The 26,212-nt window shown below is 50.5% G+C and overlaps 1 protein-coding gene and 1 pseudogene across 2 annotated transcripts in view; one reads left to right on the top strand and one right to left on the bottom strand.

Moving 5' to 3' along the window:
* MYO7A (myosin VIIA) overlaps nucleotides 1–26,212 on the top strand; it is an 83,497-nt gene that overhangs the window by 45,849 nt on the left and 11,436 nt on the right. The window contains exons 26-39 of one of the 2 annotated variants that reach the window (XM_049889740.1): nucleotides 3,230–3,356; nucleotides 4,152–4,271; nucleotides 4,880–5,053; nucleotides 6,251–6,478; nucleotides 8,099–8,269; nucleotides 10,811–10,928; nucleotides 12,622–12,748; nucleotides 13,838–14,121; nucleotides 16,676–16,866; nucleotides 17,535–17,659; nucleotides 17,985–18,142; nucleotides 19,126–19,279; nucleotides 24,960–25,115; nucleotides 25,629–25,734. In XM_049889740.1, the coding sequence (XP_049745697.1) occupies nucleotides 3,230–3,356; nucleotides 4,152–4,271; nucleotides 4,880–5,053; nucleotides 6,251–6,478; nucleotides 8,099–8,269; nucleotides 10,811–10,928; nucleotides 12,622–12,748; nucleotides 13,838–14,121; nucleotides 16,676–16,866; nucleotides 17,535–17,659; nucleotides 17,985–18,142; nucleotides 19,126–19,279; nucleotides 24,960–25,115; nucleotides 25,629–25,734 (2,239 nt within the window). The remainder of the gene's footprint in view (nucleotides 1–3,229; nucleotides 3,357–4,151; nucleotides 4,272–4,879; nucleotides 5,054–6,250; nucleotides 6,479–8,098; nucleotides 8,270–10,810; nucleotides 10,929–12,621; nucleotides 12,749–13,837; nucleotides 14,122–16,675; nucleotides 16,867–17,534; nucleotides 17,660–17,984; nucleotides 18,143–19,125; nucleotides 19,280–24,959; nucleotides 25,116–25,628; nucleotides 25,735–26,212) is intronic. The other variant, XM_049889739.1, reaches the window with a different exon arrangement.
* On the bottom strand, nucleotides 22,374–23,906 carry LOC126078848 (dolichyl-diphosphooligosaccharide--protein glycosyltransferase subunit STT3B-like; annotated as a pseudogene).

Genomic DNA, 26,212 nt, shown 5'->3' with positions numbered 1-26,212 from the left:
TAAAGTTAAATTTGTTCTATTTAAAGAACTACTCTTTGTTCTGAGATTTTGCCCTTCCTAGTCTTTGGATATAAAAAATTACTTTTGTTTTATGGAACGATTGTGATATACATAGTAGACACCAGGGTGTACATGTGTGTGTGTGAGTGCACGTGTGCTGTGTTTTAAATATCCTTATTTGTCGTGAGAAAAAGTTGGCAACCTCCAGAATGTATTTTGAAATTGTACTCATCCATGAAATCTCAAAATTGGGGAACCACTGAATTAGATAATCTCTTCTAATGATGGATGTCAGAGAAGACTCTGAAACTTGCTCTTGAGGGTCGAGAAGCTAAAGCAAAGGGAAGAATTGAGGAAGTAAAAGAACTGAACAGAAGATTTCAAAGGGCGTCTCAAGAAGACAAAGTAAAGTATTATAATGATATGTGCAAAGAGCTGGAGATGGAAAACCAAAAGGGAAGAACATGCTCGGCGTTTCTCAAGCTGAAAGAACTGAAGAAAAAATTCATTGCAATAGTGAAGGATTTCATGGGGAAAATCTTAAAGGATGCAGGAAGCATCAAAAGAAGATGGAAGGAATACCAAAAGAAGATGGAAGAGTGATTATACCAAAAAGAATTAGTCGATGTTCAACCATTTCAAGAGGTGGCATATGATCAGGAACCAATGGTACTGAAGGAAGAAGTCCAAGCTGCTCTGAAGGCATTGGTGAAAAACAAGGCTCCAGAAATTGATGGAATATTAATTGAGATGTTTCAACAAACAGTTGCAGCGCTGGAGGTGCTCACTCGTCTATGCCAAGAAATATGGAAGACAGCTTCCTGGCCAACTGACTGCAAGAGATCCATATTTATGCCTATTCCCAAGAAAGGTGAGCCAACGAATGTGGAAATTATAGGACAATATCATTAATATCACACGCAAGCAAAATTTTGTTGAAGATCATTCAAAAATGGCTGCAGCAGTATATCGATAGGGAACTGCCAGAAATTCAGGCCAGTTTCAGAAGAGGACGTGGAACCAGGGATATCATTGCGGATGTCAGATGGATCCTGGCTGAAAATAGAGAATACCAGAAGGATGTTTACCTGTGTTTTATTGACTATGCAAAGGCATTCGACTGTGTAGATCATAACAAATCATGGATAACACTGCAAAGAATGGGAATTCCAGAACACTTAATTGTACTCATGAGGAACCTTCACATAGATCAAGAGGCAGTTGTTCGGACAGAACAAGGTGATACTGATTGGTTTAAAGTCAGGAAAGGTGTGCGTCAGGGTTGTATCTTTTCACCATACCTTTTTAATCTGTATGCTGGACAAATAATACAAGAAGCCGGACTACATGAAGAAGAACAGGGCATCAGGATTGGAGGAAGACTCATAAACAGCCTGTGTTATGCAGATGACACAACCGTGCTGAAAGTGAAGAGGACTTGAAGCACTTACTAATGAAGATCAAAGCCCACAGCCTTGAGTATGGACTGCACCTCGACATAAACAAAACAAAAATCCTTACAGCTGGAGCAATGAGCAACATCATGATAAACGGAGAAAAGACTGAAGTTGTCAAGGATTTCATTTTACTTGGATCCACAATCAACAGCCATGGAAGCAGCAGTCAAGAAATCAAACGACATATTACATTGGGCAAAGCTGCTGCAAAGGACCTCTTCAAAGTGTTGAAGAGCAAAGATGTCACCCTAAAGTCTAAGGTGCGCCTGACCCAGGCCATGGTATTTTCAATCCTGCCATATGCATGTGAAAGCTGGACAATGAATAAGGAAGACTGAAGAAGAGTTGATGCCTTTAAATTGTGGTGTTGGCGAAGAATATTGAATATACCATGGACTGCCAAAAGAATGTACAAATCTGTCTTGGAAGAAGTGCAGCCCGATTGCTCCTTAGAAGCAAGGATGGTGAGACTGCATCTTACATACTTTGGATATGTTGTCAGGAGGGATCAGTCCCTGGAGAAGGACATCATGCTTGGCAGAGTAAAGAGTCAGCGAAAAAGAGGAAGACCCTCAATGAGGTGGATTGACACTGTGGCTGCAACAATGAGCTCAAGCATAATGATTGTAAGGATGGTGCAGGACCAGGCAGTATTTCTTTCTGTTGTGCATAGGGTCGCTATGAGTCGGAACTGACTCGACGGCACCTAACAACAACAACAACAACAACTTCTTCCTGCCCAGCCCTGCCTGCCCTTCTGGGAAGGAAGAGAAGCAGTTGCGCGCTCCCTGGTGGTCGCCTCATCTTTCCAGGTCCTGCCCTTGGCCCAGGGACCCTGGTTGCGTAGTGGCTAAGAACTACGACAGCTAACCAAAAGGTTGGCAGTTCAAATCCACCAGGCATTCCTTGGAAACTATGGGGCAGTTCCACTCTGCCCTTTAGGGTCTCTGTGAATTGGAATTGATTCAGTGGCGACGGGTTTTACAAGCCCTAGGCCCTGGACAGGCAGGCAGCTGACTTAGACAGCATCCAGTTTGTAGAAGGGAAGAATCTTTCCCAACAACAACAATAATTGCAACTTGCTTTTATGGAAGGTTTACTAAGATAGGCACTGTGCTAGGTGCTTTATAAGACTTCTCTCTCTCTCTCTCTTTTCGGCAAAGCAATTATTTAAAATCCCTTAAAGTTAAAAAAAAAATTGTTTTCATTGTTTTAATCTGATTATAAAAGCTATACATGGCCGCTTAAATAGTCAAGCATTATAGAAACATATCAAGAGAAAGTCAAGTTCCTACTCATTTCATACCCCGTAGACTCCCCAGATGTACTTCCTGTCTCTGCTTTACCAGTTGCCACTAGTAGACGTTGGACTTTCTGCCATGACTACGGGCTGGGGCCCAGAGAGGAGAACTAACTTGGCTTGATCACCCAGCTGGGCAGGATGAGTGTGGTTGCTGGTGGCTTGTGGCTGCTGTGCCCAGAGCATGGTACTCACCACTCTCTGGAACATGGGGCTCTGGCACGTGGAATCTGGATTGGAGTTAGAAACGTGCTTCATGCTTCGTGACCTTGTCTCTAAATTTAGCAAGAACCCTCTTCAGGGTCCCCCAAGGCCTGGGCTCAGCCTTCCCCCACCCAGCTCTATGTCCTCCTGGGCCACCGTGGGCAAGTGGAGGGGACAGCTGCGCAGTGTTCCACCTGCTGCTCGGAGGGTGGGACTCGGGGCCATTCCTCTGGAGCAGGTCTCCCTTCCTCCCTCCCCGGATACCCAGGGATGAGATCTACTGTCAGATCTGCAAGCAGCTCACCCACAACCCCTCCAAGAGCAGCTACGCCCGGGGCTGGATCCTTGTGTCCCTCTGCGTGGGCTGCTTCGCCCCCTCCGAGAAGTTCGTTAAGGTAGGGCAGGGGTCTGGCCCCTAGGGTGCAGAGGGGGGACTGGCTCTGTCCTGGCACTGAGTGAGGAGAGCAAAAGGAGGAAGCTCACCACTGGGTTGGGAGGCAGAAGAGTTTTGTAACAAGGGCCCCAGGGCCAGTGCCTTCAGGCCTCACCATCTCCCAACACTCCCTCCTCCCAGGCACCCACTACTTCACTCTATCCTCACCGCAGCCTCCTTTTATTTGCGAGGAGACCGAATTTGGCAGCAGTGTCTCCGGGGCTGTCTGGAAACTTGTCTTGAGGCAAGCACTTAGGTCAGCTCAGACTACTTTCTCAACTGTTTCTCAGTATCAGGCCCTGGGTTCTGGGGACAGAGGTGGAATTAGTCACAGCAGGACTACCCTACAGGTCAGTGCTATGAAGAGGGAAGCTCTTGCCCAGTTGGAAGGAGTCAGGGAAGGCTTCCTGGAGGAGGTGGTGAGGCCTAAGTTGGGCCCTGAAGGAAGAAGCGCAGTTAAGCTAGGTAAAGAGGGGAGTATGGTATGTGCCTGATGAGGTGAGGCAGGATGTGCAGCTATGACAGATGGGGCCAGATTGTGGTGGCCTTGCCAGCAAGCTAAGTTTCGCGGACTTGATCGTGAGGGCAGCAGAGAGCCATGGAAAGCAGACGAGGGCACAGGCAGATGGGCCTGAGTGTGAGGGCAGGGCCTGGGGACAGGAGACTTGTGAGGAAGTGAGGGCGGCCAAGAGAGGCTGGAGTGGGGGCTGGGAGAGGTAGTCCACCAGTCCCACCTCCCCTGGTCCTCTGTCTGCAGTACCTGCGGAACTTCATCCATGGGGGGCCCCCTGGCTATGCCCCGTACTGTGAGGAGCGGCTGAGGAGGACCTTTGTGAATGGGACACGGACACAGCCACCCAGCTGGCTTGAGCTGCAGGTGCTGCCCTGGCCCCACATGGGCACATGTGTGTGTGCATGTGTATTCGTGTGTGCATGTCTCCAATTTCCTCTGGTGCCCCATAAACTTCCCCTGCTTTGGGACCCACACTCCAGTTCTGAAATCCCAGGTCTGTTGGAACAGGAAAGGCCCAAAGGACAACTTATTCCCATCTGCTTGCTTTACGGTTAGAGTGACTTGGGAAAGCAAGGGTGCCCTCTGGGTCTCAGTGGCTTCATTTGCAAAATGGTGACAACGATACTCATCTCACAGGGTGTTGGGATGGTTACGTGAAATGAGGGCAGAAGTACCTGGCAGGTGGAATGCCTGCCCTCCCAGCCCGCCCTCTCAGCCCTAAAGGTCCGATTGGGGTGGGTTCCCTGGGCACCTATGATCAGGGACAGGCAGTGTCCCTGTGGAATGCTGGGAGCCTAGGCCTCAGGGACAGTTCTAACCCCAGAAGAGTAGGGAGCCAGAAGCTCAGAGGCTCCCCAGATGTCCTGGCGCTGGGCCCTAGGGCTGGTGGGAACATGAGCAAGTCTGAGGTAAAAAAAAAAAAAAAAAATTGAGGTAAAGTGATTCCATAAACCCCTTTGGGTCACTTCCAGGCCACCAAGTCCAAGAAACCCATCATGCTGCCTGTGACGTTCATGGATGGTACCACCAAGACCCTGCTGACAGACTCAGCAACCACAGCCAAAGAACTCTGCAACGCGCTGGCCGACAAGATCTCACTCAAGGACCGCTTTGGGTTCTCCCTCTACATTGCCCTGTTTGATAAGGTATGGGGCCCGGAAGCCCCTCCTCCTGGGTCCCTCCTGGGCTTGGCAGCTCCTGCTCCTATCTCAGTGCTGCCACCTACTGGCTCAGGTGACCTCGCATGGGTTGCTCCTTTAGGGCCCCGGTTTTCTCCTGTGTAAACCAGCGGCAATACCTGCTCTGCCTGGCTCATTAGGATTGTGGAGTGCTCTTAAGCACCTAAGGAAAAGTCCAACATCACAGTGCAGATTGCAACCAAGAGCTCGCTTCAATCTTATGTACTCAGGCAGAATTAATCTTTCCCTGGTGCTGGAGAGAGAGTATGGCTCGATGGGCTAGACAGCGGACAGCCATTCCAGCTCTCTGAGATTCAGTTTTCTCATCTACAAATGGGAATATAATCCTTTATCAGGTTGGTGGACCTGAGACAGACACAGAGAAGCCACTCAACAAATGGTAGTTCTTTTATGCTTGTTCATAACCAGCTGGAGTATAAGCATCCCCTGGGCCCACACCTGGCCTGGAGCCTTCTTCGACGAGCAGGACCTGGGTTGGGTGATTTTGCCTCCACACCCAGAAACATCACACACAGCAGAGGTGTCGCCCAACTGTGGCAGGTCCAAGGACAGAACTATATTGTTGGGCACAGTTTGCATGGATTTTTTAACCTGTAAAAGGAGCCCAGGTGTGCAATAGTTAAGCACTCAGCTGCTAATCAAAAGGTTGGAGGTTTGAGCCCGCCCAGCTGCTCCACAGGAGAAAAACCTGGCAATCTGATCCCATAAATATTACAGCCTAGAAAACTTTATGAGGTAGTTCTACTCTGTTATATGGGGTCATTATAAGTCAAAGCAGACTCGACAGCACTCAGCACCAACCCAACACAGATAGTTCTTATATTTTTGCTGACAATTTGTGCGTCAGTTTCACAAAAGATTTACACTAGGAAGTGGGAACTCTTGTGTGGCTGCGCCCAAAGCCGATGCTAGAAAGACAATAACTGGGTGTGTTGGCTCAGAGCCTGTGGCTGGGATCCAGGGTCCTAGTTCTGGTCTGCCTCTTGGGAGACCTTAGGCACGTCGGTGCTCTCTCTGAGCTCCAGTTTTCCATCTGAACAAGAACAGTTGGCACAGCTGGTGGCTCCTATAGTCCTTCCCTGTGTGGCTGCCAGCTCTTCCACTGGGGTCTTCTCTCCTGTGACCACTACCACGTGCCCACAGGTGTCCTCCCTGGGCAGTGGCAGTGACCATGTCATGGATGCCATCTCTCAGTGTGAGCAGTATGCCAAGGAGCAGGGTGCCCAGGAACGCAATGCCCCATGGCGTCTCTTCTTCCGCAAAGAGGTCTTCACACCCTGGCATAACCCCTCTGAAGACAATGTGGCCACCAACCTCATCTATCAGCAGGTGGTGCGAGGAGTCAAATTTGGGGAGTACAGGTGTGAGAAGGTGAGTGAGAGGAAATCTTCTGGCTGAGTTTGCTTGGCTCACAGCCACCCATTTTCCAAATGTGGGCTGAGCGCTACTGCCCATGACCCACCCACCATTAGCTATGTTCAGGTTATCCTGATTGAGTTTAGACATTATCTAGGCTTCTACTTGATTTAACACTACCTACATCATGAGAGTTGTGAAGATGAGATAAAATTACAGGAGCAAAGGCTTTGAAGAATATTATGAAGGTATTCCTATACCACTGTAGTGATTGTGTGTGGCACAGAGTACACACTTCAGTGTTACTGGCTTTATTGTTCTGAGTTACTGTAGTTAACTCTGCTCTAAATGAGTAAGAGATCCATTCATTTAGATCAGAGTTTGCAAATGTGTATTCTCCTATCTCCTTCTAAGGACAGGAGCAAGGTGGTTGTTTTGCTTCTGATGATAACGGTGATGATGGTTCTGATGATACATATGGTTCTGTTGGTGATTTGATGGAGGAATGAGGGTAGAGATGATAGAAATGAAGAGGATGGTAAAGGTCATGATGGTGGTGGTAGTGATGATGGTGGTGGTGGGATGGTGTTGGTAGTAGTGGTGATGGTGGTGGTGGGATGGTGGTGGTAGTAGTGGTGATGGTGGTGGTGGGATGGTGTTGGTAGTAGTGGTGATGGTGGTGGTGGGATGGTGGTGGTAGTAGTGGTGATGGTGGTGGTGGGATGGTGTTGGTAGTAGTGGTGATGGTGGTGGTGGGATGGTGTGGTAGTAGTGATGGTGGTGGTGGGATGGTGTTGGTAGTAGTGATCGTGGTGGTGGGATGGTGTTGGTAGTAGTAGTGATGGTGGTGTTGGTGTTTGTGGTGATGGTGTTGCTGTTGTGGTTAATGATGGTGGTGTGGTAATGGTGGTATGATGGTAGTAAGCTGGGTTGATATTCAGTAAGTATACATTAGTACAACCATATCAGTTGTAGAAAAATCTGATATACTCTGAAAGTAGTTGGAAAACATCTACTGTCTCAAGGCTACCAAGAACCTTTCTCTATTGCCCCTGCTGCCAGAGCCCTGGGGAGCCCCAGGCAGGCATCACTGGTGCTGCTGTGCACCAGCCCCAGTCAGAGAAGGGGCAAATGCCCTGTGCCAGCCTGGCTCTCTGAGGCCACTGCAGTATAGCCTACCCCCGAGGGGATGGTAGTAGTGGTGATGGGAATAGTGGTTGTGGGCACTCCCCTCACTCTGAACATCGCCAGTGGCACCTGAGACCCCACCTCCAGGGCAGGGTCTCCTCTTGCTTGTCAGCCCCAGTGGCTCTCTCATGGGGTTGAGCATGCAGAGACTGGCCCATTACCAGTGGACTGGCTGGTCTCTTTGGGCCAAGTCATATACCCTGGCTCTGGTGTTGAGAGGGCCCAGGAGACAAAAAGGGCATGGCCTTGCCCTTAGGGAGCTCACGATCTCACTGAGCAGACAGGAATTCAGTGGTGAATCAGTGAAAACACAAGGTCCCAAAGGCCAGTGTCTGAGAGCTACAGGAATGAAGGGCAGGAGAGCTGCCTGGGGCTTCGGTGTTCTGGAAGGGCTTTCCAGAGTGATCTGGGCCATATGTGTGACCCAGGTCTCCTCCACCACCTTAGGAGGACGACCTGGCCGAGCTAGCCTCACAGCAGTACTTTGTAGACTACGGCTCTGAGATGATCCTGGAGCGCCTGCTGAACCTTGTACCCACCTACATCCCGGACCGTGAGATTACGCCCCTGAAGACTCTAGAGAAGTGGGCCCACCTGGCCATTGCTGCCCACAAGAAGGTAGGAGGGCTGGGAGGGCTGTGGTGGTGGGCTTTCTGGTAACCCAGGCTGAGGCGCAAGGACCTGAGCCATCAAGGAGGTTGTAACTTTCACTTGACATCTGTCCATCCGTGGAACTGCCAGGGAACAGAATGGGTGGCAGGATGGCACCTTTGTCCTCCTGCCTCTCAGCAGCAGCCTTCCCACCACATGCATGTCAGTTCACTCATGTCTTCTGCCACCTGCTCTGGGCTGGGTCCCAGGGACACAGAGAGGGAGCAAAACTACTTCTTCAGCCACGTGAGGGAAATAGACTCTTGGTGATTGGGATCCCCTCTCCCGGACTTGCACCAGCCACTCACTAGTCTCTCAGCTTCCCAGGAGCCACAGCTCAGGAGCATTGGTGGATGCTGGAGGAAGCTTCTAGAAAGTGCACTCTCTTTTTTCCCTGAAAGACCTCCTGCTCCGACCCCCTCCCTGGAGAACTTTAGGCACACCCACCACCCCTCTTGCTTAAAGCCCCAGGCCCATAACCAGCCCTGGGTAGATCCTTCTCAAGGTCAGGGGCCTGCCCAGGTATCGCAGGGGTATACTGGCGAGGAAGGGGGTAGGGGAGGTGCTGGGCAGAGGCCATACTGCTGGTGTGCTGTTGCTGGTAGAGGACCGGTGGGCTCCCCATCCCAGGCCCATGTTGTATGGGAGTAGAAACATCTTTGCACATAAGTAGACAGAAGGCTCACAGATCAACAGTTTCTCATCCTCCTACTCTACATGGCCTCTTCCCTAGCCCAGGTGCTCGATGACCCCCTTTCACCTTCTCTGTTTACCTCCCCACCAGCCTGAAGCTCTCTCTGAATGTTCACTGCACCCCCTTCTTCACCTAGACCTGGCTCCCCGCAGAGGTCCTCCCTTTCCCTGCAGCCCACCCCAGAAGAGATGCATTCTCCCTGTCCACCTCAGCCTCCCGGGTGTAGCCTCCTGGGTCCTTCAAGGGAGAAACCTGCCCTCTGTACTTGGCATTCCCACCCCCACAGGTCACGTCCAGTTAGCTGCTAAAGCCTGTGCACTTGGTCTCCCAAACTTCTCCAGCCTCTGCCCCCGCCTTCCCTGGACCTCCTGCCGCTCCCTATTCCCTCCCATCCTGTCACGCTCTGGGTTGGGTGCCACTGCTCATGCATTCATCTCGTTCGGGGCACTTGCTGTGTGCAGGCACCGTACCAGGCCCTGGAGACACAGCCGTGAACAGGACAGACGTGGCCTCTGTTCTCTCAGAGCCCAGTGGGCCAGACCTCTTGCAGAGGAACAGGTGTGAATGAGTATTGTTTTTAGAGTGGGGGGCATAGTTTAAATTTTCAGACTTAATTGAAAGAACTGGAACTGCTGTATACTGCACACATTCCACCTTATTGTTTTTCTCTGCATACACGTTGTTGCTTCAAAGCAATCAGCCAATGAAAACCCTGTGGATCACAACGGTCTGCATAGGTGTGTAACCCGTTGCTGTTGAGTCAATTCCTACTCATAGCAACCCTATAGGACACAGTAGAACTGCCCCATAGGGTTTTCAAGGAGTGCCTGGCGGATTCAAACTGCCAACCTTTGGGTTAGCAGCCGAACTCTTAACCACTGTGCCAACAGGGTTTACGTATTATTAATTTTTCTGAAACTTTTAAGATTCACTCGGAGATACTGAGTACCTTGGCCCCTAAATACTCACCGCTTCTGGGATGTCACTGCTTTCAGGCCCTCTCAGCAGATGGAAATGTGGCAGTGTACGTCCCGATAGGCACATATTCACGTGTATCTTTATCTGTGTCTGTGTCTACATATAATAAAAAAAAAAAAAAACAGTGAGTTCATTCTGATCCCTCCAATTCTACTGCAGCATCACAGGGCTGGTGACTAGGGTTTGATTAAGGTTTGGGAGGATATTTTTAAATAAATGAAATGCTGGTGCTCTAGCTGAACCTTATCATTTCTTGCTGGGAGCTGCAATATCCCCTCACTGCTCTCCTTACTTCCAGGTTCCAGACCCATCTCCACACTATGTATGATCTTTCTAACACCCAGATTCACCTGGGTCAGTTCCGTCAAAAGCCCAATCTTGCAGTTGCGGTTTGGCCCACAATTCCAAGTGACCTGGTTCTTACACGCCATTTTCCTATCCCCCCTCCTCCCTGGCCAGCCTCGCGTGCACACCTCTGCTTAGCCATAGACTTTCCGGTTCCCCACATGCCTCTCGCTGTTCCCTGCCTCTTGGCCTTGTGCATGCAGAGTGTGTCTGCTGGGATTGCTGGCCCTCCTGTCTCTCGGGCTGGACTGGGGGCTCCTTGGCAGTGGAGCACATGTTTTCCCTAACTTTGAACCCCCAGGGCCTGCATAGAGACAGCCTCTACTGACATTGGTTGAATAAGAGAAAACAGAGTAATGGGTGTGGTGGTGGGCTGATAGGAATGTGGGCAAGACCATGACACGTGGGAGGGCACAGGGACATTTTGGGGGCAGTGACATCTGATTTCAGGCAGAGCTTGTTCATATCTTGTGTCCCCTGTCCTTCTCTAGGGGATTTACGCTCAAAGGAGAACTGATGCTCAGAAAGTCAAAGAGGACGTGGTCAATTATGCCCGCTTCAAGTGGCCCCTGCTTTTCTCCAGGTTTTATGAAGCTTACAAATTCTCAGGTACCCCTCACCCTCCTGTCTTCCAGTCTCCCTCTGCCCTTCTCCAGCCCCCTTACTCCACGGCCCCAGCCTACAGCAGAGGGAGGCGGGGAGTGGCTTGAGCCAGACTTCCCAGTCAGCAAGGGCCTAGCCTGCAGGGGCTGCCCGGTCTTTTCAGGTCAACACCGCTGAGTGGTCCTGCCTCCCTGAAGTCTGGTAGTGACTGCATGGGTGACTAGGACCCGCCTCCTCCTTCCACCCAAGCCTGGTCTCCCAACATTAGGCTCAGTCTTAGGGTCAGCATACACAGAACAGCCTGTATCAAATTGATACAAGGAGCCAAAGCCATCCTGCATTTGAAGGAGTAAGCTCCCAGTCATGGGTGGTGTGCAGGCAGGGTTGGGTGGCCCCAGTCAGGGATGTGGCTGAATAGAGTTTTGTTCAGCTCTGTTACAGCCCCCACGGCTGCCTCAACCAGACAGCTTTGTTCAAGAGTGGTAGTCCAGAGCTTATGGGCAATGGGAACACAACAGGGGTTTTCTGAGGAAGCAGTACCTGCAGGGAAATGAGTGCAAAGGAGCCGAATACCATTAGCCCTGGGCCAGAAAAGGCACTGGGTGCCTTATGTATCCTGTCTCATATAACCCCTCAGCACAAATACCATCCTATCAGTCAAGTTTTTTTGGGTGCAAGTGACAGAAAACTCAGCAGCCGTCCTCATGGTCCTAAGATGGCTGCAGCAGCTCCAGGCATCATAGCCTCAGACAAAAACTTCTCTAGGCAAAAAAGAAGCTATCTCTTCTCTGTTCTTCTTTAAGAGCCAAGAAAGTTTTCCCAGAAGTCTTTTCTCATCTAGCAGATTTCCTTTCACTTCTGATTGGCTAGAATTAGGTCACAGACTCTTTTCTAAGCCAGTTACTGGCAATGGGAATCAGATCATCTTTTTGGCACAGACCAGTCAGAATTCACTGGCAGGGTTGGTACTAGCACCAGCTTCCCCTGGGAAAGAATCAAGGTTCTGTTGGCATCACAGAACAGGGAATGGCTGTTGTGTTCCTAACCCACAGTGTCTCCACACTACTTTGTTGTAGCAGGGCTGAGACCCAAGGGAGTCTGGTCTTGAGCCTTGGCACGTAACAGGTGGTCAGTGATGCCTTAGACTGAGCACTTGAATGAATAGTTGGGTCATTATAGCACCTACTGTTACAGAAGAGGGTGGCTCAGAGAATGGGCAGGACCAGCTCTGCTGGGCTGGCTCTGTGAAGCTGGAAGTGGGCCTGGCTGATGCAAACCCACAAAGGCCATTTGCTCAGCTGTACCCCAGAGCCGGCTCTGTGCAGGCCCTGTGCTGGTGCTGGGCATCACAGAGTCCCCAGATATCAAGGCTGGAGGGAACTTTGGGGCTCAGTTAGTCTAGCCTCTCTCCATACCCCACTTTAGCATGGAGGAAGGACTTGTCCAAAGCTGTGCAAAGGCCAGTGGAAGGCTTGGGACTCAAACCCAGGTTTGCTACTGCAACACTCTCTTTCTTCTGCACCTTGGATTTCAGCTTTTAGGAATGCTATACTCTTTGATTCTCAGTTTCCCTATCTGTAAAACGGAAATCAGTATACTCTCAGCCCTGGCTGCCTCCCTGGTGGTTATGAGGATTGGGAAGAGTAGGGCCTGGGAGCTGGGATGGCCACCCTCCCCGTGTCTTTGGTCTCTGCTCCAGGCCCCAGCCTCCCCAAGAATGATGTCATTGTGGCAGTCAACTGGACAGGCGTCTACTTTGTGGATGAGCAGGAGCAGGTACTTCTGGAGCTGTCCTTCCCCGAGATCATGGCCGTGTCCAGCAGTAGGTGAGGAAGGGGCAATGGAGACACAGGCAGACAGAAGGGGAAGCAGAGGGCTGTCTTGGGAGCTATCATGCAGGTCATGGGGGTCTTTGAGGGCTTCTCTGCCTCACAGGATGTCACCAAGGCTCAAAGACATGCACTAGCCTGTCCTGGTCACACAGTGATGGAGCAGTTTGTACTACACTGGGCAGACCTCACAGGCATCTTCCTCCTAGCAGGAAGGCTTTATAGCACATTAGTAGTTTGTCTGAGATGGGGCGAGTGGTTAGAAGGACCAGTCACAGGTGTGTGAACAGAGCTTGGCTTGGGATTCAGGGGCCTGGGTGGGGCACCTCCATGTCCTCATCCCTCAGATAAGGGTCTGAATACTTTCCTTCTATAACAGCGGTGGGGAATAGATGCAATAATCAATGGGAGAGCTCTTTGTAAACTGAGAAGTGCGATGCACACAGGAGGGATGGTGGATGGTGAAGGGGGTTCCAGCTCATATCTGAAGTTCCTGGACAGACAGGCTTTCCACCAGTGCTGCCCCACCCCTGAATCCTTGGCTTATAGGAGTGTCTCTGACTATATCTGATGGGGGCCGGGGTTGGGACATGTCCAGCTCTGACTGGGCCCATGCCAGGCAGACAGGGCCTGTTGTGACAAGATGGTCCCCACCCTCTAGAAGCTTAAATTGAGAGGAGAGACAGACATGGAACAGGCCATTTGAAAGCAGGGATCAGTGTGATGAAGGCTGTGGGAGGGTAGGGAGGGTTTCTTGGAGGAGGTGGTATCTAGGCCAAGACCTGAGGGTGAGTAGGAATCATCCAGGCAAAGGGTAAGTGGGCTGGGCCAGGCCGGGATCATTCTGGACATGTCTGACTGGCTGAGAAATGCCTGGCTTGGGCCATGTCTCACCTTGGTCCGACTGTGTCTCATCCTGGGTAGACCAGGCCTTGCTCCGGCTGGGCCACATCTATCCTGGGTTAGGCTGGGCCTCACTTTGGCTGGGCCACATTTGACTCTGGCCAAGACATGGCTGACCTGGGCTAGGTGGGCCCTCTCTCTGGCCGGGCTGCATCTGACTCGGCTGGCCTTGGTCTCCTTCAGGGAGTGCCGTGTCTTGCTCTTGCTGGGCTGCTCTGACCTGGGCTGTGCTGCGTCTCACTCGGGCTGGGCAGGACTGACCCTGGATGGGCCCTGTTCTCCGTGTTGGTCCTGCAGGGGAGCAAAAATGACGGCCCCCAGCTTCACACTGGCCACCATCAAGGGGGATGAGTACACCTTCACCTCCAACAATGCTGAGGATATCCGTGACCTGGTAGTCACCTTTTTGGAAGGGCTCCGGAAGAGGTCTAAGTACGTGGTGGCCCTGCAGGACAACCCCAACCCTGGTGAGTGGCCCCTGGCACAGCCTGCCAGGCATTGAGAGCTTGGGGTGTTAGGCAGATTACATGTCTTCACCTTGGCCTGGCATTCAAGGCTGCTATTGCCTTGTTATCCTACCTTTCCCAGACAGCCGGCTCCAACTAGACCAAATAACAAAACTCTGTGCCTTCAATCTGTGCCCCGTGAGGAATCATCCCCTCCCTCCCTCTTGTTCCTTCTCTTTCTCTGCTGGGCTAATTCTCACTGGTTGTTCAATACCATCAAGAACTGATTTGCTGGGTGTTGGCAGGTGAATTAAGACAACAAGCCAAAAGGAAATCATAAGCAAGAGGCCAGAAAGAAGGTGCTGGCTCCCCCAATGTTCTATTTCCCCCACGGAATGGCATCAGGCAAGGGCCAGATGTATCAGCAAAGACAGGTGACAGGTGATATCTGCTCACTGCTGAGGGAGCCCTGAACAAAGGCTTCTGCCATTTTATGGACCCAGGGGCCGGGGGAGGGAAGGGGACAGGGCTTGGAATGGAAAAGTTCTGAGTACTGAGTCAGAGTGGAGAGTAATGGCTTCAAGGCCCCATGACAAGGTGGTCTTGACAGAGGCACCTGGAAGAGGCCTTGACCAAGGGCCCTGATAAAGATCCTCCAAATGGAGGAGCCTAGCTAAGGATGCAGATACCAGTAAGAGACTGGACAGCCAGGGAGCCTGAGTCTTTGACTGCAACTCACTCCAAAGACTGTGATGCACCCGCCATGCACCAAGTCTGGTTGAGGAGGGCAGCCCCCTACCCCCAGGCCTGCCAGGCAAGGTCTTTGTAATTGCCTGTGGTCCAGCCTGAAAGATCACACATAGGCTTTCGCCAAGAAGCTGGTTCCTCAAATACTATCTCCTGTCCCTTCTCCAGGTTAGATCATGAGTTCCTCCTCCATGTTCCCCAGGTACCCACTGTCTCAGTTTCCTAGCACTGCCATAACCAAAATACCACAAATGGGTGGCTTTAAAGAACAGACATTTATTTTCTCACAGTTCTGATAGCTAAAAGTCTAAATCAGGGTGTTAGTCTTGTCGATTCTTTCCTGTCAGTAGTCCAGGGTGTTCCTTGGTCACTTGGCTTGTAGGCGATCCTCACATCTTCCTCTGTGAGGATGTATGTGTATGTGTCTGTTCTGCTCTTTTTATAGCTCAGAGCTGATTAGGTTTAGAGTCCATGCTATGCTGTAAGACGTCAACTGATCGATTGATTACATTAAGTAAGATTGCATTACAGAAGGTGATCTGCCCTATTCAAAGCCAGCTGATTTAATTTCATGTTTAAATCATAACAGCATATGGCCAGAATTTCAACATATATTTTTGGTGGACACAATTCAACCCGTAACAGTCACCATCTTCAGATAATAACAGCAATGAAAAGTATCCTGGTTGAGCATCTCCTTGGTGGACCAGGGTGGGTCATGGAAAAGACAGAGATGAAACAGACTCCAGCCCTGCCCACAGTTGGGAGGAGGTGGAAACGCAGTTACAGCCCCTGTGACCAGCCAGTGACCTGGGAAGCCCAGAGGCTATAGGTGCCCAGAGAAGAGGCCCCTGCGCAGCCTGGGGGCTCAGGGAGGAAGGGATGTCTGAACAGAGTATATTGAGGCACAGAGAAGAGCATGAACAAAGCAAAGAGGCAAGAGAAAGCCGGCATGTCTGGGGACCTGCAAATAGTTTGGTTTGGGTAAAGTGAGGGAGGAAACACAAGAAACGAGGTGGAATAAGTCAGGAAAGCCAGGTCACAACAGACCTCATGGGCACGTCAAGAAGTGTGGGCTTTCCCGGCTACCGCTGATCACTGCCCTGACAGAGAACACAACAAAGAATCCCTAATGGAGCAGGAGCACAGTGGGATGCAGATTTCAAATTCTCACAAAAAGGCGAGGCTTTTTTTTTTTTTAATGGTCTGAGACTGGAGGGACCCTGACAGTCACGGTCCCCAGACCCTTTGTGAGCCCAAGATTGAAACCATTCCCGAAACCAACTCTCCAGATAGAGATTGGACTGGACTATAAGATAGCCACTGATACTGGTGAGGAGTGAGTTTTTTGGCTCAAATAGACACATGAGACTATGTGGGCAACTCCTGACTGGTGGCAAGATGAGAAGGAAGAGGGGAACAGGAACTGGTTGAATGGACGCAGGAAATACAGTGTGGAGAGGAGGAATGTGCTGTCTCATTAAGGGGAGAGTAGCTAGGAGTGCTCAGCGGGGTGTGTATAACTTTTTTATGAGAGACAGGCTTGATTTGTAAACGGTCACGTAAAGCACACACACACAAAAAGAAGTGTGGGCTTTCTCCTGAGGGCAATGGGGAGCCATGGAAGGGTTTTGAGCAGGGAAGTAGCCTACTCTTGTGGCCCTGTGGAGGGTTGTGGGAAGGTGGAGATAGGGTAGACATGAGTGGGACAGGGCCTCAGATTCTTTAATGGGAAGTATAGGCTTATATGTCGTCAACCCAAATAAAGATATTCCAACTCAGCCTCTCTCTTTGCCCCCATGTGGCCCCATTTGCCCCCACCCCCCAGCGGGGGAGGAATCAGGCTTCCTTAGCTTTGCCAAGGGAGACCTCATCATCCTGGACCATGACACCGGTGAACAGGTCATGAACTCGGGCTGGGCCAACGGCATCAATGAGAGGACCAAGCAGCGTGGGGACTTCCCCACTGATTGTGTGTATGTCATGCCCACTGTCACCATGCCACCGAGGGAGATTGTGGTAAGTGGACCAGGCTGGGGATGAATGGGGGGCTCCCTGGGACCCTATTTTTCCTCTTTCCATATCTGCAAAAGGAAGTGAGGACTCATACCAGATTAATGATTTGCAGCTTCTGCAGACACAAGTGAGAGTTTTATGGCACCACAGCTTAATGTTGGGGCAGCTATTAAACCTTTACCGAGTGGGGAGTGGCCTAGAAACTGCTTCAGAAGAGGCAGTGCCCAGGGGCAGGGCTCTGGATGGGAGAAGACTAGCCTGGGGGCATCACCTGGCACTCTCTGGAAGGACAATGAGGGCAGGGTTGGGAAGGGAAGGCCTAGGCCAGGCCCTGGTTCTTCTTGGAGTCCCTCTGAATACAGCATTGTGGACTCAGAGCCCAGCTTCCTAGGTGACACCAGAGCCCCCTGCCCTTGTCCAGGCTTTCTGATTGGTGCAACCTGCCCGGTTCAGCCACAGGGCACCTAGGGAAGGGTCATGAAGCCAGCATGTAACTTAAGAGATTCCAAACAGAAAAGGGTCCCAAGGTCTGAGTGGTGCATGGGGTCTACCTCGTCCTCCATGGAGAAGAGTCTCCCTCAGCCCCTTTCCAGAGGCCCTGGGCTTTTACATGGTGATCCCAGTAGCTTCAGGTGGACAGTGACCTCAGCTTCCCGCCTCCCGGCCCCCAGGCGCTGGTCACCATGACCCCTGACCAGAGGCAGGATGTCGTCCGGCTCCTGCAGCTGCGAACTGCGGAGCCCGAGGCGCGCGCCAAGCCTTACACGTTGGAGGAGTTCTCCTACGACTACTTCAGGTGACGGGGCTCCTGCAGAGAGGAGGGGCTGCAGGACAGTGAGCTGCAGGCCTCAGCTCCTCTCCAATGGGGGTGGTGGGGGGGCTTGTCCTCACCAACGCAGTCCCGGTGGGGAGACAGGCAAGAAAACAGGCAGCGGGAATTCGGAATGCCCAGAGTTAGGATGGGCATGCTGGGTGGGCCGTGGGAAGAGCAGAGGAGAGGAGGGACTTCCTGGAGGAGATGGAACTAGAGGAAGGGTGAGGAGGATGTCTTACCACCAGGCGGCTTATCCCTGGGGCCTCCAGTGTCGGGGTCAATGCTGACTGTTCCTGTGCTGTGCCAGGCCCCCACCCAAACACACTCTGAGCCGTGTGATGGTGTCCAAGGCACGTGGCAAGGATCGGCTGTGGAGCCACACGAGGGAGCCGCTTAAGCAGGCACTGCTCAAGAAGATCCTGGGCAGCGAGGAGCTCTCACAGGAGGCCTGCATGGCCTTCCTCGATATCCACACCTGCAGGGGACAGTGAAGTGGAGGGTGGTGGTCACGGGGAGGGGGACCCCAGGACAGGCAGGCCAGCTTCTGGCCTCCAGGGTTTTTGTCTGAAACACCCCTCCTTCCTTCTGAGGGGCTCAGCTGGGTCCTGGACAGATGTGGGGGATGTTGATGGAGTAACTCCATCCATGTACCTGGCGCTGTACAGTGTGCTAAGTGCTGCCTCCTGCATTGCCTCTTGGACCCCGTCATTCGTTGACAGATGTTCACTGTTCAGTGTGCTGGGCCGGGCCCCGCCCCTGGCCTCTTGAGCCTCAGCTGGGAGGGACGCATGCTGATCTCACTATTTTAAGGCTAAGATCAGTGCTGCGATGGGCCTGGGGGAGTACCGTGACCTGACCCGGCCTTGGAGAGGGGTAGGGAGGGCTTCCTGGAGGAAGTGGTATCGAGGCTGAGGCATGCAGGGTCAGTAGGGCTTAGCCAGGCAAAGGGGAGATGGGTTCCTAGACAAAGGGAACAGCACGTAAAAAGGCCCTGAGGCCAAAGAGGGCAGGGCTGTTTCTAGGGCACAGAACAATTCAGCATAGAGTTCAAGAAGGATAATTTGAAGAAGTGAATTGACTAAGGAAGGGCTCCCAAGCCATGTTAAGAAGCTTGAACTGTGTCTCAAGGCCTGGAGGAGACACGGGGCAGTGGGTGGCATGGTCAGATTTGTTCTTTGGAAAGTCCACCCTGTGGTGAGGACTTTGGATGTGGCAGGATGGCCAACAAGGAATTTGCCAGAGGAATTGGGGTTAGAGGGTGGGCAGTGGGCATGGGAAGCAGGACAGACAGATCATGCCCATTATGTAGATGCGTAGCCTGAGGCCCAAGGACTTGCCCAGGGCCACACACTGCAGGGGAGGCCAGGAGACCCTGTCGGAGAGGCCTCCTATCTCCCAGGCCAGTGCTCGCCCCACTCGGCCATAAGCCCTTCCTTAACAACCTCCACCTATGCTCAAGTACATGGGCGACTACCCATCCAAGAGGACACGCTGTGTCAACGAGCTCACCGACCAGATCTTTGAGGGTGCCCTGAAGGCTGAGCCTCTCAAGGATGAGGTGTACGTGCAGATCCTGAAGCAGCTGACCGACAACCACATCAGGTGACCTGGGGGTGGTGGGCAGGTGCAGGGGGCAGGCCCCTACCCCCTAGTGCTCAGAGCTTGAAGGGAATCTTAAAGCCCACCCACCTGTTGTGATGGGCGGGGAGCTCAACCCCTGCTGAGGTAGCAGCTGGGATAAGTCCTTCCTCACTCAGAGCAGGGAGCTGCCCTTGTGTCCCACCTCTGCCTCCAGGCCCAAGGATGACCCTCTAGGAACCAAGAGGTAGTGACTGTACCCCTTTGAGCCTGTCCTTCTCTAGGATTAATAGCCTTGGTCCTCTACCTGGTCTTCATACATTCCTGCTGCTCCCTGACTGAGCCCTTGGGTACCCACTTCCCAGCCCAGACCTGGACTGTCTGCCTATAGGGTCAGCTTGTGGTCAAATATCCCATTTCTGGCTCAGGCCGAGCTGGATGTCAGTCAGAAGCTCTGGGTGAAAACTCCCATGGGCTGGTAGTATTGGGCCCCCGAGGGTGTCGTCTTCTCCTCCATGCTGGGTCAGCCTGGGCCAAGGAGTGGGAAGTCCCACATATGCTCACCTCAGAGCCTGAGAAAAACTCCACTCTCTCTCCTTATGAAGAAGCCCTGGTGGTGCAGTGGTTAAGCACTTGACAGCTAAATGAAAGGTAGACGGTTTGAACCCACCAACTGTTCTGCGGAAGAAAGATGTGGTAATCTGCTTCCATAAAGATTACAGCCTTGGAAACCCTATGGGGCAGTTCTACTCTGTCCTGTAGGGTTGCTGGAGCCCCGATGGTGCAGTGGTTAAGAGGTTGGCTGCTAACCAAAAGGCTGGCAGTTCGAATCCACCAGCTGCACCTTGGAAACTATGAGTCAGAATCGACTAGACGGCAATGGATTCTCCTCTTATCCCCAGTCCCTGCCACCTCCCCAGTTTTGTCACTCACTACATCGCTTACACAAATCCACCCTCAAACCATGTTGTTGTTGTTGATAAGTGCTGTTAAGTCAGCTCTGACCCAGTGCCCTTATGTACAACAGAAACGAAACACTGCCCCAGGCCTGCCCCATCTTCACGATCGTCTTTATGCTTGAGCCCATTGTTGCAGTCACTGTGTCAATTCATCTCTTTGAGGGTCTCCCTCTTTTCCACTGACCCTTTACTTTACCAAGCATGATGTCCTTCTCCAGGGACTGGCCCTTCCTGATAAACGTCCAAAGTAGATGAACTTTCACCATCCTCACTTCTAAGGAGCATTCTGGTTGTACTTCTTCCAAGACAGATTTGTTTGTTCTTTTGGCAGTTCATGGTACACTCAACATTCTTCGCCAACATCATAACTCAAAGGCGTCAATTCTTCTTCAGTCTTCCTCATTCATTGTCTAGCTTTTGCATGCATACAAGGTGATTAAAAACAACATGGCTTTGATCAGGTGTACCTTCGTCCTTAAAGTGACACCTTTGCTTTCTAACACTTTAAAGAGGCCTTTTGCAGTAGGTTTGCCCAATGCAATGCATTGTTTGACTTCCTGGCTGCTGCTTCCATGGGTGTTGATTGTGGATCCAAGTAAAATGAAATCCTTGACAACATCAGTCCTTTCTCTTTCTATTTATCTTGATGGTGTTTATTGGTCCAGTTGTGAGGATTTTTGCTTTCTTTATGTTGAGGTGCAATCCATACTGAAGGCTGTGGTCTCTGATCTTCATTAGTAAGTGCTTCAAGTCCTCTTCACTTTCAGCAAGCAAGGTTGTATCATCTGCATAACGCAGGTGGTTAATGAGTCTTCCTCCAATCCTGATGCCCCGTTCTTCTTCATATAGTCCAGCTTCTCATATTATTTGCTCGGCATACAGATTGAGTAGGTATGGTGAAAGGACACAACCCTGATGCACAGCTTTCCTGACTTTAAACCATGCAGTATCCCCTTGTTTTGTCTGAATGGCTGCTTCTTGGCCTAGGTACAGGTTCCTCATGAGTACAATTAAGTGTTCTGGAATTCCCATTTTTCCCAATGGTATCCATAGTTTGTTATCATCCACACAGTCTAATGCCTTTGCAAAGTCAATAAAATACAGGTAAACATCCTTCTGGTATTCTCTGCTTTCAGCCGTGATCCATCTGACTTCAGCAATGATATCCCTCATTCCACGCCCTTTTCTGAATCCAACTTGTACTTCTGGCAGTTTCCTGTCGATGTACGGCTGTAACCACTTTTGCATGATCTTCAGCAAAATTTTACTTGCGTGTGATATTAGTGATATTGTTTGATAATTTCCGCATTCGGTTGGATCACCTATCTTTGGAATAGACATAAATATGAATCTCTTCCAGTCAGTCTTCCAAATTTCTTAGTATAGATGAGTGAGCACTCCCAGAGCTGTATCCATTTGTTGAAACATCTCAGTTGGTATTCCATCAATCCCTGCAATCCCTGGAGACTTGTTTTTCAACAATATCTTCAGTGCAGCTTGAACTTCTTCCTTCAGTACCTTCAGTTCTTAATCATATGGTATTTACTGAAATGAATGAATGTCGACCAATTCTTTTTGGTACAGTGAGTCTGTGTATTCCTTCCATCTTGTTTTGATGCTTCCTGTGTCGTTCAATATTTTGCCCAATAGAATCCTTCAATATTGCAACTTGAGGCTTGAATTTTTTTCTTCAGTTCTTTCAGCTTGAGAAATGCTGAGTGTGTTCTTCCCTTTTGGTTTTGTAACTTCAGGTCTTTGCACATGTCATTATAATGTTTATTTTGTCTTCTTGAGTTGCCCTTTGAAATCTTCTGTTCAGCTCTTTTACTTTATCATTTCTTTCTTTGGTTTTAGCTATTCTATGTTGAACGGTAGTTTCAGAGTCTCTTCTGACACCCATTTTGGTCTTTGATATTCTTTCCTGTCTTTTTAATGACCTCTTGCTTTCTTCATGTATGATGTCCTTGATGTCATTTTTTTTTTTTCAATAAGCCCATTTTTTAATTTTTTTAATCAGGCATTGTCAGAAAATTTTGTACATTAACCTGGACTAGCAATGATTCTGTACCCTCTGTTGCTGTAAAACATGACAGGAGCTAAAGGCAAAGACCAGTTCTCACAAGGACAACTGCTTCAAGTTAGGAACCAGAACAGTGTATTTAGACAGTCTTCTTAGATGTTTTCTTGCCTGTGTTAAAAACTAGCTGATTTTTAATGTAGCCACACTTCTTTTTGATGGTCTTCTTTGACAAATACTTCTGTTTTGGGATAATGTTGGTGACTCGAGGTTTATGATCTAGTGTCTCCCTGTTATTGGGTGCTTTTACATTATATATCCTAAAAAGCCAATGTTCTGATGTAATGGCTTCCTCTAAATGCCTGAATTTAATGTCTTTGTTTCCAATCTCAGCATTACATGTTCAGTCAAAACCTGGGGGTGTACGAAAATCCAGCTACATTTCTCCAAATCTGTAGTTTGACATTTTATACATAAGGCAATTCAACAAAGTGGGGGATCCTGCTTTGTCTACACAGAACTCTCCCTGTGGGGTGAAATAGTCACTTTCCCAAATGTCTTTTGGATGTTCTCCTTCAGCTATCCTAACCATCCAAAGAAACTTGTTGATATCATCACCAGACGAGCCAATAACACCTCCAAAAATAACCAAAACATAATCTACATCCAGAGTCTTCATAATTTTGTAGGCTGCTGTTTCATTTGAAGATATAACTTTTCCTACCAGTGCAATGTGTGTGCTATTCCATGTGTTATTATCCACCAAAGTAGTTCTATTAGTCATTCCAGCTATCTGGTAGCCATAGTCCCACCAAGACATCAGTATTTTGCTTTAGCAAAAAATGAGCTTCTCTAAAATCATCTAAGATATCCCTGGTGCTGTCATTATTATGAGAGACTAGGACCACACTTGGACTGGAGTAGGCATTGCCTGTGACCGAGGTACAGTGGACTGCAAACATCATCAATGACACCAGCATCAACATGGTGACGATGCTTTTTATGTTAGGACCTAATCCTTCTTCAGTTTTTTCCTGTTCAGTTACGTGTTTTCTCACTTTACCTGCCTTATCACACAAGTTTCCTGGATTTCTTTTGTCATTTTCATCACTGCTTTCTTCCACAGGTGGGTTCTCCCTTTTCATGTCCCCCCCACCCTCCAAACACTGCTCAGGAACATTGGAGAAGGCAGTTTGAGACAGCATATAGACAAGTGGAGTCAAGGTCAACATCACCCGCACCATCACGCCAGCAAAGTAGACGGCACTAATTGCATACAGAGCAACAAATACTCTTTCATCATTCATATTTTTAATGTGGAACCATAGACCTGCTGGGAGAAAGACACCCAAGTCGTAGGTTGATGCTCAGACACTGATGCAATAATTGGAATGTGTTTTTGCATACCCAGTGTCCCACAATGACTAAAACCTGCCACTCCATGGGGCAATGTAACCTGTATAAGCCAAACAGGTGACACTAAGAAACACAGCACCTGCAGCTAATGATACACCCAAAAAGAAAAGGGTCTGGAACTCTTTTTTGTTAATCGGTGTCTCAAATACTGCAAGAAAGCATAAGCCTACAGCAATGCAAAGACACAAAACCATACATCAGGTCTTTTCACACAGCCAAATTTTGTACATGCTATGCCTGCAGCCAGGAAGTCTGCCATTTCTTAATAATATGCGTATCAGAATTTGCCTTATCCTTCAAAGCCGAGCTCAAATGCCACTTCCTACCTGAAGCCAAGAGGGCTCTATGGCTTCCTCCCCTGGGCTCCCTTAACACAGTAATGATGCCTAAACTGTAGCACTGACCATTTATGTGCCATGCCCCACCAGGGTATTTATGCCCAGCTCAGGGGGTGAGGAGCTAGGCTGGAGTGAGGAGATGAGAGCAGAAGTCTGGTGATACCCCAGGTGCAGCTGACCTGGGGCTGGTGGCTGCAGGCCCAGGAGGCCCAGGTTCATGTGGTCCATAGGGATGGCTGTGAAGCAAAGAGGTGCCAGCACAGGCAGGGCTGAGTGGCTAAGAAGCAACAAGGCCAAGAGCATGTCTGATGAAAAGAATCTAGGAAGGGGGCCTATTGTCCCCAGAGCTCTGCCTATTCCTGCCCCCCTCCTGGGTTCATTTCAATTCAGGAAAACCTTTACTGGCACCCCTCAATGCCCAGCTGCATGCTGGGTGTTAGGACATGAGCCACCCCTTCTTCTGCCCCCTAAGAGCATCATTCTGAGGAGGGAAACCCAGTGACAGAAAAATTATGGCCCACAGAGCTCAGAGCAGTGCCCCAGGGGAGCCCAGGAGCTGGAATAACTCAATGCTACTCCAAGTGCTGATGAGTTAAGGAGTTTATCCCAGAATATAAATCACGCACTGCTTCCTTCATTGAGAAAGCCTTGCTATGAAAAAAATCTCAGCTGACCCAGAATACTTCGTAATTTGTTCTGGCATGAGAACCTTATCTCTGTGTGGCCTGGTGCAGGTTGGAGGACCACACTTTGAGCGGCACTGACTAGATCTGGCTGTCAGGAGGTGGGTCCTCTTTGGACCTCCAACAATGGTGGGGTTCAGGGCAGGCATGCACTGCCGTGATATGGAGCAGAGAGGGGTGTGTGGGCCTGCTGGGGGTTCTCAGAGATGGTTGGGGTGGAGGTGCACACGTTCCTGTGATTGGCTGATGATCGCTGCCGCCTGCTGGATGCCACTCCTCCACCTCCTGCAGGTATAGCGAGGAGCGGGGCTGGGAGCTGCTCTGGCTGTGCACAGGCCTCTACCCACCAAGCAACATCCTTCTGCCCCATGTGCAGCGCTTCCTGCAGTCCCGCAAGCACTGCCCACTAGCCATCGACTGCCTGCAGCGGCTCCAGAAAGCCCTGAGGTATAGTGTCCCTCCGAGGGCACTGGGCACAAGGCATGGGAGCAGGTGCTGGGATGGACTTTCAGCCACACAGGTTTGTGGGATGGGGATGAGGACATGACCACACAGCAGTTGGGGCCTTTCTCTGGAATACCAAACTGCTGGGTCCACCAGCGCATTCTGGACACAGTTTGAGAGTCTGGTTGCTCATAACTGCTTGGCTGATACTTTCAAGTCTGGTGGTGGACGGGGGTGGAGAACGGAAGCCCACTCAGCACTTTATACTCTTCAAATCCCACCTGCACCCTTCACTTCACCCAGTCCCCTCCACAGCCCTATGTGGGGGTAGTGTTATCCCTGTTTTACAGATGAGCAGCAAAAGGCTCTGAAAGCTTAAGGGACTGGTAGGAAGTGGTGGATGAGGATTAAAACTGGGGTCTGTCTGTCTCCAAAGTCCCCTCTGTTCCCTGCTTCCCATGGTCCCACTAATCCACCTGCTTCTGACTCTGCTGCCTCCCCAACCCTTGGTTTCAGAAATGGGTCCCGGAAGTACCCCCCACACCTGGTGGAAGTGGAGGCCATCCAACACAAAACCACCCAGATTTTCCACAAAGTCTACTTCCCTGATGACACTGATGAGGTGAGGTCCGCTGGCTCCTCGGTTTGTGGGTGCCCCTGATGGCCTGGGCTCCCTTGTCTGACACAGGTGCAGCCCTGACACCATTCCCCTGCCGCTCCTACATTTGCCACCTCAGTGGAGTCAGGGCCCAGCCAAGAGGCCAAAGACTTCCCGGGTCAAGGGGTGCTGTGGGGTGCCTGATCCAACCCCCTGCTTCTTTGGGCAGCTTTGTTGAGAAGGTTTTCTCTCCCTCCCTCCCTTGAGAGGCTCTGCGGTGAAGAAAAGTCCTTTCTCCCTCTGAGCTGAGCTCTGCACTGGTGCCACCCCCTCCCCATCCCCAGTTCTGTTTCCGAGCACAGAGCCTTCCTATAACCCTGAGCCCATTTTCCTGCAGGCATAGGCCCTGACCCATCTCTGCCTCCTAACCTGACATGATTGTAGGCCCCTCACCTGGCACCCTCTGCCAAAGGATCCTGTTTTTCTGCCATGCAGACATAGT

Source organism: Elephas maximus, chromosome 7 (assembly GCF_024166365.1).
Source record: "Elephas maximus indicus isolate mEleMax1 chromosome 7, mEleMax1 primary haplotype, whole genome shotgun sequence".
Classification (NCBI taxonomy): Eukaryota; Metazoa; Chordata; class Mammalia; order Proboscidea; family Elephantidae; genus Elephas; species Elephas maximus.
Note: the sequence above shows the minus strand (reverse complement) of the source record. Positions and strands in the feature narration are given on the sequence as shown.